Raw genomic sequence first — 12,513 nt, forward strand, 5'->3', positions numbered from 1 at the left:
AATGAGCTTATAGGAGAGCCAGGAGATCAGACTACAGCGACGAGAGAGAGAGAGAGAGAGAGAGAGAGAGAGAGATTACGTTGTCCAGTTGAACAAATAGTTCCACCTCCGTGTCTTGACCCATGAAGGTGAGTCTGGTAGGCCAGGCCTTCAGGTCCAGGTCACCCGTCTAGGTGCTGAAGTGTCCCTGTGCCAAGCACTTAACCCTGACCCCCCCCAAACACCCCCACAACGCACAACCTGACTGTGCACTCATCAAAATCATCTGAGTGGCCATCTGCTTGGTGAAGCTGGAAAAGCAATTTCTCCTCACCCCCTAAACCCTAACCCTCACCCCCTAACCCACTCCCCCCCCCCCTCTCCAGGGACCCTTTCACTTCTGTTCCCCTTCAGATTCAAGGTCAATGCCGAAGGAACCACACATCATCTTACATGGACACTTCCCCCCCCCCAGTCATAACAAGACTCATGCCCTCATGTCTTAGTAATAGTTTAAAGACCAGAATTATCCATAATACTGTATACCCGTGGTTTACAACCTTTTTCATATCAGGGCCCATTATCTATTCGGCATTTGAGCCACAGACCTCCATCTGATGAGATTTAGCTTTGCGGACGCAAAACAAAACTAAAGAATATTTTGTTATTGTTGGATACGATTTTGTCCACAATTCCATGCTGTATTGATGTTGGTACCATAGGAGAGAGAACAGGCAAACGTTGAAAGAATAGACTAAATTAAGTAATGCAGATGTTCAACAATAATTTAACTCTTTTAATTAAAGATCTACAATTGTCCGTTTGTTACCAACTCTCCATCATTTAGCTGGGGACCAAATCCCTCCAAGGAGGTGGTGGTTCCGGGCCAACTGGTTGAGAGAACCACTGGCTTACTAAAGGGATATTTCACTTTCTAGTGTTGTAGTACTCCAGTCCGGTCTCGCTCTAGAGTCCACATTTTCATTTACACTGTCCCGTCTCGGTCTCGCCCATAATTTGACTCAGTCTTGACTCAGTCTCGGACCAAGGTACATGGGAAGTTGGGACGCTTATGGACATAGACATTGTAGGCCTACACATTAAACTAACTACGACTACGATAATATGCTCTGTTCGTGAGTGAGTATAGCCTGCCCTACAGGTTAATAAGACTAGCAGTTCAGTCAGACAACTCTTAGAATGAGCAGCAAGCGAGGCAGGGATCTGCAGCAGCAGCAACGCACGTCCGCACAGCAGCAGAAGCCAGGAATGAGCAGGTATAGGCAGAGAAGTTTAAATAGCCGCTCTGATCAGGTAAAGAGTGCATGTGACTAGTCACCTGACACCTGACCAGGTAAGCGCGCTCTCGAGTCGTCTGCCTGGAAAAGCAACGGGGCGCATCATTCATTGTTCTTCAAAGCTCTGACTGTGACTGCTTTAAAGGCACAGCACGTACTGGGTTAGGATTCATTCTGGGTTACTATTTTCTGTGTGTGTGTGTGTGTGTGTGTGTGTGTGTGTGTGTGTGTGTGTGTGTGTGTGTGTGTGTGTGTGTGTGTGTGTGTGTGTTCAGAGTCAGACCTGCTGCTGAATCTTCAGGGACATAACTCACTGGCGCCGCCTTGTGGTGGGTAGGGCTCAGACATGAGTTGTCAGTGGGATGACTGGCTGGCACCCTCTTTCGGTGGGTTGGTGTTCAGACAGTCCTCCAGTCTTCAGGGAACGTCACTATCACTGATGGGATTAGAGGGGGTTTAGTGTCTGGTAGGAGAAAGAGTATAGATGTCCAGAAAATACCCCTATATACCCCCTGGGACAGACTTACTCCTCAACAGACCATGAGATTGACAACTGATCTACATCCAACCAGAGACCCACCCCCACCGCCCCTCCCCATTAGGCCTACATATTGTGATCATTCTAATTCATTAACCATTATGATTGATACTTCCATTACCGGTTGACTAGTCCAGCACATCATTTCCCCCTTTCTAAGTAAGGCACTTAAATAATAAATACCAATGTTGTAGTGATATTTTCGTTATGTTAAAACAACACCATTTCTTGTTCAAAAGTTAAAGCTACTGTAGCCATAGTAGAAATTGCGATAGAATGTTTGTTCAATGACAGGGGTCTCCCTGTCTCTCCTGCTCTTGCGTCTTCTATAATGAAGACTGTCCAATTTCCTCAAGAGAGTACATTGTTGTGTTCGATCTTCCAGTTCCAATTTTGTTTGCTCATTTCTTTGTGTCATCACTTCCAATTTCAGTTCTTTATCATGTATAGCATTAAATATTCATCCTGATAGATACAGTAGCTACAATTGGTAACCCAACAAAATGCATTTTCTAATCTGTCTACTGCTCCTGCTAACAGCTGGAGAGACATCAGATAGCAATGATTTGATTAGGCCTACTATTAAATCAGAATGTTTTGTTATAGGCTATAATGTTAAAAAATAATACCATTGCCGCCTGTAAAACAAATTTTCAGAGCATCCACCCATATATGAAATGAAATTTGTATTAACAGATTGCACAATGGGTACATTTCAAAGAAGGTGTGTGCAGTTGTGCATGCTGTGGAAATGTGATGTAGGACAGGCAGAGTGGATGTTCTCAACTGACACACTTTGTTGCAACTTTTTGAAAAGCGTGACTAAGTGCTTGGGACTGGATGTCTGCCTGGTAGTGGCTCAGGGGTAGAATTTGCCTTTCATTGTTTCCCCTATATGCACCATTTACATTGACCATTTAAGCTGTTTGTATGTAGTGTTGTGTTGTTAGTTTGTTTGTTTTAAGTTTTACTTAAAGTACCAAAAGTAGAAAGTAGCCTACTCATTGTGAAGAATGTCCCATTTCGCAAGTTCAAAATGTATAAAAGATATTTGAAAACAGCCGATCTACAAACTCACGTGTCGCACCACGAGACATTGTGAACTTCTATGTGCCATTTTCCAATAGCCCTACCCATACGCAATTATGCACGAACGTGCATAATTGCACGCACACGCACGCACACACACACAGAGGACGCCTCCCCACGTCTCCTACGGCCTGACGGCCTCTTCCTGCAGGAGGTTCTTTTCCAAAAGAATAAAAATAAATGGAAACATGCAATAAATTAAAAAACACGGCCCCGGCCCTCACGTATTAGAAGAACAATATCACAGTCAACAGTCAGCAGTCACAGTCGTGTAAATTATTCATGACAACATTGTATTAGCACAACTTGCCTCAAAGTTGTCAAATCTTTCCAACTTCTGCTGTAGCCATGTGGAGAATGTAGAGATTGGAGAAGCAAACACTTCCTGGTCTGTTGCATGGGTGTAATTTTCACAAATGACCACTACATGCTTCCCATTTCTTCTCCCTGGCTTTCAATGTTTGACCTAATTAACCTGTGTACTTTTTGTGTTGCTTTGATTTTGTAATGTAACCTGTGTACTTTTTGTGTTGCTTTGATTTTGTTTTACTATGTTACTTGTGTCATGTTTCCTGTACAGCACTTTGGTTGGCCTCCTGGTCTTTGAAAATGTGTTCTATAAATAAAATTTGATTTGATTTGATTATAGCTACTGCTAATATGACATTTCACCCATGGGATCAATTAAATTTTATTCGAGGACCTTTGCCCAGTGGTCTATATAATGAAAAGCTACCGGTAATCTAAAATAATCTGCCTAAATTTGACACAAGCGTTGGACAGTATATATAGACTTAAACGATACACACAGTGTAATTCTCAGTGAGTGACTTAAGTCAGAGAGTGTAAAATGGAGCCAAATGGACCAGGTTCCATTTGGTTCCACAGTAATGTACCACTAAAGATTTGTATACCTTCATAGTTTTCAGCTGCTTGTCCAGGGCTCGTGCCAGCTCCAGCATCATGGCACAGGGTACAGGCACCTTGGAACTCTCTGCCGTGCCACTGTGGCGGGTAGTACTTGGAGTCGAAGTGACAGGCCAGAACCAGGCGCCGCTTGGCAGTGGGGTCCAGGGTGGCGATGAGGTTGGTGAAGGTCTTGGGACCATAGGGGGTCTCTGCTTCGAACCTGTCCCGTGAAACTTCCCAGCCCGCATCGAGAGAGCTAAGGGTCCGATTGATGTGCTATAGGAGGCGCACAGACACACACACGCACACACGCACACACACACACACACACACACACACACACACACACACACACACACACACACACACACACACACACACACACACACACACAACACAATTAAACACGTTGGAATTAAACTCACACAAAAGGACAAAACCAGTGTAAAATCCTCAGTGTTATTATAACTCTGGTTTTCATTTAAGGATTTAAGTTTCAACTAAAGATTTAAGGATAATTTAAGGATTTTACTGTGTAGAAAACACCTGGTCTACCAGAGTCGTTAGTCATGAATCGGGTTACCATATTCTGAATGACCAAAAAGAGGACACATGTGCGCGTGCATGTGCACGTTGTGCGTGTGCATGTGTCGTGCGTGCACGGTTCTGTTTGAATTAAATTCAGATTGCAAAATAATCTATAAAAAAATGCTCCTAAATGTAATCAAATATGCTCTATATTAGTTATGTATTTATTTAAAGCAGTGGCTCTCAAAGGTGTGATCCAGGGACCCTCATGGTTCCTTGAGGGGGTTCCAAATGGACCCATTATAATAGGTCTGTAACTGAGAGTGTAACACATGGACCCAAATGGACCCTTACAGGTCTGTAACTCTGAGAGTGTACAAATGGAACCAAATGGACCGTTTTATAACTTTTAACTCTGATACTGTACAAATGGAATCAAATGGGACTCCAAATGGGTCCATTTGGTTTTACTCTCAGAGTTATGGGGGTCCTTGAAATCAAAAAGTTTGAGAACATGTATGCAATGGCTTATCTCTTATAAAAAGAGAGACCAGCCTATTCTCCAAACCATATCTTATGCTTTGCTTGGTGGTGTAGGCTACAAAATAATATTCTGTCAATTTAATTTGCAGGACTCACGGCGCACAGCTGCCTTGTCTGTGTTGTTGACATGGGCTTGCAAGACAGAACTTTTATTTGTGACAGTTCCTTTGCAGACAATACAATCTGCATCTCATTGGTCAGTCACAAAGCTAAGAAAACAGTAGCCTACTTTTTCTGCATGTCAATGATGAGATAGTTATTTTGCAATTCAAGCTTTGTTTCCTCACGTTGAGCAGACAACACAGTCTATCTGGAGCAGTAGCCTCGGAAACCCAGACGTTTTATTTAGTTCCAGGCTAGTGGAGCAGCACCGAGCCTTTCTCTGACCTGCTGTCGGGACCAGTGCTGTCAGCGTGCATGCAGTTATGAATAATACACATTCCGGCGTTCGGGCTGAAAGTCCGCCTCGTACAGTGTTCTTCCACTACGAACCATTGAACGTGCATTGTAATCATACACATTGGTCTGAATGGTCTGTGAGCGTACAGATAATTATGTGTACAAGCCCAGACATTTGAAGGAATGTACAGGTGTACAGGTCTCTACTGCCACCTCGCTTAATATTTTATTCAATAAAACTCATTCCAAGCCTGCCGTTTGTTGATTTTCCATCAGCTCTCTTGACACAATTGAACCACCACCTGTTAAAGCCTGATTTAAACTTAGTTGCACGTTGGCGTTTCATGCCCGTAAATAGCAGATATACAAGCTCATAACCTTCGTGAGGCTGAGGCCTTGTTGTGAATTAAGTATAACCGACCGATTAGTGGCATTAGTGGATAAACTATAGGCTACCTGCTAACTGCATTATTTGGTGTTGACTCTAGTTCAGCTATACTCAGACCACCATATAGCCCTGGGCCTGGTCAGGGCTAAGATCACCGCTGCACTTGAGCAATTTCGATGAATATTTGTATCTGATATGACCATGCATAATAATAACATGGAATGGACAGGTTTCAATTGCTAGTTTAACGTGCAAGCTATAGTTAGCTAGCTTGAATGTTAGCTAGCAAGCTAGCTATAGTTAGCTGGTTAGTTAGCAAACGTCTACAAACACTTGTTTAAACATAAACGGACAGTTTATCAGCAGTGATAAGATGATTTTTAAAGTTTACCTCTCCGTTCTGATTGGTTGTTTAACGTGCGCTCTGGACGCGACGGTTGAGTGACGTAGCGTCTGTTAACATTTTGAACTTCGAACACACGACGCCGATTGGATCGGCGCGCCGCCGCGACCTACGTCATGCTTCTGCGCACGTCGAATGCCCAAATTTGGACAAGCCGACACTACTCCTCAGCCAATCACAGTTCGAGTCCCCAGCGTGTAAAAGCGGTGCGCAGACGCTACGCGCATCAGATGCTTTGAAACCTTGATCGGACTCAGACGCATTTACTCTTTGCTCTTCATCACATCTCACACAAGCTACAACCAACCTACAACGAACCAACTCCTAACTCCATCGGAATTTGATTGATTGATTTATTAATTGAAACCTTTGTTAATTTTCCAAAAGATTTTAACGTTTTCAGCCAGATTTCGAACACATCTCTCTCAGTTCTCTCGCCGGTTCTCTAGTCCCCCCCCCCCCTCTCTCCTTGCTACAGCATGCCGCGGTACGCCATCATCCAGGTGATCAACGTGCTATCTTCCTTGGGAAGTGCAGGACGTTCCAGAAAGGGGACCAAGAGGATCAGCGTCCACGACCCTGAACTCCACCGTCACATCGACCAGGCAAGTAGTAGGTCCCACCGCCTCTAAGCTAGGCCATGTTTAAAACCTCTCGACTAGTTGTGGCTTTTTTTATTTGAATGTAACAATGTAATGCCGGCGTCGTTCAACTCAACGGTCATGTTTTGTCGTGGAAAGACCTCTCGACTCGTTGTGGCTTTTTTTATTTGAATGTAACAATGTAATGCCGGCGTCGTTCAACTCAACGGTCATGTTTTGTCGTGGAAAGACCTCTCGACTCGTTGTGGCTTTATTTTATTTGAATGTAACAATGTAATGCCGGCGTCGTTCAACTCAACGGTCATGTTTGTCGTGGGAAAAAATACTATCTACATTCTACAACAACCGGTCCTGTAGCATAATGTGTCGTTGTTATCGTGTATGGGCAATCTGTTCCCTCGTCTCCGTCCATAGAGTTATAGTTTCTGAGGCTGGTTCTCTCATGAGCAAACCGTTAAGATGGGCTCCCAGTCCAGTCACCGGTCCACGGCGCTCGTCTAATGGAACTTCACTCTGTATTGCTTATGTGTTTTGCGCACCGTGTTACTTTCTTTCAACGTTAATGTCTACATAAGCGTTCAGATTTAAAACTTTCTGTTCATGTCTGAGAGGTCATTTTGACCGTTTTGTCGTTCTTTTTAGATTTTGAAGTTGATTATCTTTGCCCATGACGCTTTCAGAAGGTTCCCCTTCCATGACCATCATCCATTCCATCATCTCAGAAATTATTGACACCTGAAACATTTTCTAAATATGAATTAAGCACATGTATAAATAAATGTAACTTGCCTTTTAATTTGGAAAAACACTTTTCTTTTTTTAACTGAACAGTGGAGGGGCGTGGAGAGGAAGTCGATTGGCTCCATCAGCATGCCTGTCATCAGGAGACGTGCAGCCAGGAGAAGAAAGAGGTCCACCACCTATGTAGACACACTGCAGTGTGACACTGCAGAGCTGATTCTGGATAGGAAGGTGTGGACAAGGGCTGCGACCCTGGAGTACCTACAGGTGAGTTTTTTTTTGTTGCTTGTCTGCACTGCATTGCATGTACACTAGTTACACACCTACTGTAAAGGGTCCATTTGCACTCCTGGTAGTTTTACTGTAGTTGATGATCAAGAGTCAATACAAATAATCAGATTAACAATGCAAATGTGTGACATTGAACATGTGAATGAAATTAACATATGCACTGGGCATGTTATGACAAATAACTTAAATATACAAATGACTAACCTATCAATTTTAAATATTTTTACAGTTTAACCCTGAAGAAGAGAAGTTTTAATCTCTTATATATATTTGTTGTCTTTCTCAGAGGAATGGAGTGACCAAGTCTTTGAAGAAGAAACCCAAAGTAGCTGTTAAGCCAGCACAGCCACTTCCTCAAGTTGCTCCTTCTCCTGTTCCAGAACCTGCGCATGTTGATGATCCGCAGACATGGTTGATGGACATTGATGCAGGGGACTCAGACATGCCCGAGCTATGTTCTGAATATGTGAAAGACATCTATGCATACCTAATGGATCTAGAGGTACGTGGTGCCAGAGACACTTTTCTTTTTTATGTGGTACCTGGAATGCTCGACCCAAAACACACTCGCCCCATTTTCCTACGGACCGCTCTCCCCAGCGGTTCTTGTATTCGTTTTACTGAGGTTAAGGTTACGAATAAGTTTAGAGACGGCATAGTTTTACTGAGGTTACATTTTGGAATAATGTTGGGTTTAGCTATAGATTTACTGAGGTTAATGTTTAGGAATACCTGGTGGTGAGTTTGCCAGATTTGACCCTGGGTGAGCATGTTTTGGGGTGAGTTGTATTCCATGATGTGACCTGGTGTCTTGCAGGAGTGTAATGACATATTTTGTTTGTACAGGTACGTCAGGCTGTGCGACCCGGGTATATGAAGGGCTACGACATAACGCCACACATGAGAGCTCGCCTAATCGACTGGCTGATCCAGATGCATTCATTGTTGATGGAATGTTCATTCAGTGTTCTACAGGAGACACTGTATCTAACAGTTGCCATCTTGGATCGTTTTCTGCAGGTAAGGGCAATTTACACATTTGTTTGCATATTTTTATCTTCTCTTGTGTTTTGCCATTTGATTATTTTTAATTTGTTGTTGTGTATTTATTACAGGTTCAGCCGGTTTCACGAACGAAGCTGCAGCTTGTTGGTGTCACTGCCATGCTGCTCGCCTCAAAGTACGAGTCAACGAGAGGAGGCGCCCCAACGGTCCGGGACTTTGCCCGGCTCACAGACAACGCCTTCACACCCGCTCAGATTAGACGGATGGAGCAGGTGATGCTGAGGGCCCTCAACTTTGAGCTGGGGAGACCACTGCCGCCGCACTTCCTAAGGAGAGCTTCCAAGGCTGCAAACGTGAGTTTCTGTTCACATAGTCATAGTATCAATGCCGCAATGTAGGGAAACTCTGTAACAAGTGCTGGTCATAATACATTATAAGCTCTGCAGAACAGCAGATTTGTAAGTCTTTACTGCATTATCACCAGCACTTGGAACATGTAAAGTAAACCTTTTTAGAACTTCTAGAAGTTGTCCTGCATGACTGACATTTATAACTAGTGTTATGAAGCCTTATAAGTGGATTATAAATGACCTCACCGGTCGATCAGGCTTCAGAAATTGCGTTTTCCGCTTTAAAAAAAACCAATTCTAATCTGAATATGACGATACTGTTTTGGGCTGACAGTTCCACATAGGTGGTTAAAATAATTGTTTTTATATTTGGCATTTCATATACAAGCAGCCTTTTAAATAGTGTTTGTCTGTTACTCTGTTCTAGACTACTATGAAGATCCACGCACTGGCCAAGTATCTGATGGAGTTGACACTCCTCGATTACGAGATGGTTCACTACCGGCCCTCTGAGATCTCGGCTGCTTCCCTCTGCCTCTCCCAGACGCTGCTGGATGGCCTGCCATGGGTGAGTTGAACAGAACTGATGTCGGGACGTGGATGTGTGCTTATAATAGTAGGCTACAGATGTCTAGAATGACGGTTTGTCTTAGTTCTAATTTGTTTTTGCTTAATGTGTTGCAGACTCGTACAGAAAAGTACTACACCACATACGACGAGGCTCACCTAAAGCCGATCATGCAGCAGATGGTCAAAAATGTGCTTGTCGCCAACGGGGAGAAAACAGCGTTCAGGGTGAGTTGGTTAAAAGTATTTGGAATTTAGTGGAGAACGATGGGGATGATTAAATACTGTAGATCAAGGGAGACTGCCAAATCTTTGTGGGATACTTTCAATATTTAAAAACTAAAAAACTTCAACCATAGCCTTCCTATTTTGAAGGGGACAAAGCTGAGCTACAAGCTCACAAGGCCTCCCACTGCGAGGCGTTGGTAGCTTGTGGATCGGCTTTTTTCTGGAAAGGTTTCGTGTAGAGGGGGAAAAAGTGCAGATAAAGTTCAGAGCCAACGCAAAGTTTTCTATTGAGGGTATACGTGGTCAAATCCACAAGTTAATGTGAAGGTGAAGAAAATCAAGTATTTACAACACTGATGGTGTTGTCAAACAAGTTTGAAATCTATGAAAGTTTAATCTGCAACTGAACAATGTTGGAAGACCCCTGCTGTAGATGTATACTAATGCAAATGTACCCTCTCCACCTAGGCTGTCAGGAGCAAGCAGATGGAGATCGCCCTCCTCCCCGAGTTGCAGTCAACACATTTAGTCCAAACATTCTTCGGACTAAATGGGTTGTCATGGTTGTCATGTCAAGGATCCCCGGAATGATCTGTATTTGGCCGTGGACCCCCATCTGAACATATGTTGTTCCAGGACCCCCAGAAGCAAAGAAGAGTTAAAAACATTTGCTGTGAAAGAATATATATTCAAAGATTTGTGCCATTATATTACATTTCTTTAATCCATTTAAATGTTTTATTTCAATTTTGTAAATTTAGATTTGGTAAATTCCTGTGTAAATATGTGAATCATTGTTTTATATTTCCATTCAAATTGTGTGTGTTTGTTATAAATTCCTGTGTAAATATGTAAATAATCATTGTTTTATATTCTCATTAAAATTCTGTGTTATTTTATTTGCAGCCTTTTAATGTTTGATCAGGGGTTTCAGCAGTTCTTGCACTTCTCTTTAAATATGGCTTAGTGTCTGAAGTATAAGTAATCTAAACTTTAGACTTGTGTATGTCTGAGAGTAAAGGGCAAATAATACAAATATTTAAAGGCATTTTGCTCAGAGGTTAAAGTATTTGAATTGGGGTTGACAACCAGAGATAATTGCCAGGTGCTCAGACAATGTAAGCAGCAAACGAGCAAAGGTCTCATTACGGAAATATGATTTTCCTGAGTGACATAAGTAAGGTAAGCGACACATTGTGAGCTTGTGATATTAATCTTAATGATGAGTAACCTGTCAACTGTAGTACAATATTTTCCTCTGAGGTGTGGAGCAGGAATATACATTAATCCAGTCATCTGTCATCTCTGGCAGGTGTTTGTAAACTAATTTATCAGTCAGAGCATAGACCTCTCCAGCTCTAGTAAAAGGAAAGGGCATTTTCAGGCTGTGATACTTAAGTTTATCTAATCAGCAGAACTATTTTACAGGACAAAAGATGGCACTATTCCATATTTAGATTCTGTTTTAGAAGAGCAGAGGTTCTCAAAGTGGAATCTGGGTTCCTGAGGATGTAACTCGAGTGTACAAATGGAACCAAAAGTAATACGTTTGAGAACCACTTTCTGAGAATCTTGGAAAATGCCAAATGTACATTTAGGCAAATCCTGCTCTGCCATTAGATGGCGCCAACACTAAACTTTTTTTTTTTAGGAATAGTTGCTGACATGCAGTGATAATTCCCTTTCAAATTTTAATATCTTAGAGGTTTTGATTGTGGTATTGATAGCCAGGCGGACTGTACCAACACCAGTAACATAAAACCTCTACTGTATTATCTAAAAAAAAAAAGTACAAATTAGGGGCTGTCAATATATGTCCAAAACTGTTACTTTTTGGGATTCAAATTCTAAAATAGCAAAAGCAACAGATGGACAAGCTCAAAATGTGTCACTTTGCGCTGCGTTTTGAGCTTGTAGATCTACTAAGTTTGATGGTTTTGTATCACACTGTAGTAATGTAGGCTAGTGTCTAATTTACAAAAGAAAAATATAACTTACATTAGATAAGATTCTAAGTTTCTGCACGACAGCAACGATCAAGTGGTTGTGCGCTGGTGTCGTGCAGGCATGGACCAAAAATAGCCGATCTACAAGACTACAACTCTTTAGGCAATAGTCAGTAGCAGTAGGAGTTTCTTTCTTATTGTTTTTACTTCACTGACAAACATTAATTTGGTGCTTGTGTAAGGAAAACAAAACATTTAAGAATCACCTAATACCTCTTTGGAGTCACTGCACAAAAAAACTGTACAAATCCTCCATTAAAAAGTCAATAGGTTTCTCTTTTATTTCATTTTAAATACCACTTCAGACCCCAAAGCATCACAATATGAGCAGGGCTTCATGTCAATTAGAGGTAACCTAAAAAGATTTTAAAACAGACACATTTAAGGAGAACATTAAAAAAAAAACATGAGGCAAGGTCATTTCAGAGAAATTTGAAAAGCACATAAAGTTTAGTGGATGAAGTAGTAAACCATTCGCAGCTGTGTCCACCCAGACATTTTTTCCTACTGTATGTTTTGAATTGTTTATGCGGGAAACGCCAGCAGTGTGATGATGAGGCTACTGACTGTACTGAGGGTCTATTTTCTGCTGTGCGTTCACGTCTGCTAATGTAAATATCTAAATATTTTCAATTCTGGAGGTTTGGAC

At 42.1% G+C, this 12,513-nt stretch overlaps 1 protein-coding gene across 1 annotated transcript; it reads left to right on the top strand.

Moving 5' to 3' along the window:
• Positions 1-6,553: 6,553 nt before the first annotated feature.
• On the top strand, positions 6,554-10,779 carry LOC308314419 (G2/mitotic-specific cyclin-B2-like; the record flags this gene model as incomplete). The annotated part of the gene is made up of 8 exons (XM_080762051.1): positions 6,554-6,679; positions 7,508-7,684; positions 7,995-8,210; positions 8,555-8,728; positions 8,824-9,066; positions 9,491-9,631; positions 9,748-9,858; positions 10,765-10,779. 8 exons carry the CDS (start codon positions 6,554-6,556, stop codon positions 10,777-10,779), a joined length of 1,203 nt encoding a protein of 400 aa, XP_080618177.1.
• Between the last annotated feature and the right edge of the window lie 1,734 nt (positions 10,780-12,513).

This window comes from Protomyctophum bolini (genome assembly GCF_963924005.1).
Source record: "Protomyctophum bolini genome assembly, chromosome: 4".
Taxonomy (NCBI): domain Eukaryota; kingdom Metazoa; phylum Chordata; class Actinopteri; order Myctophiformes; family Myctophidae; genus Protomyctophum; species Protomyctophum bolini.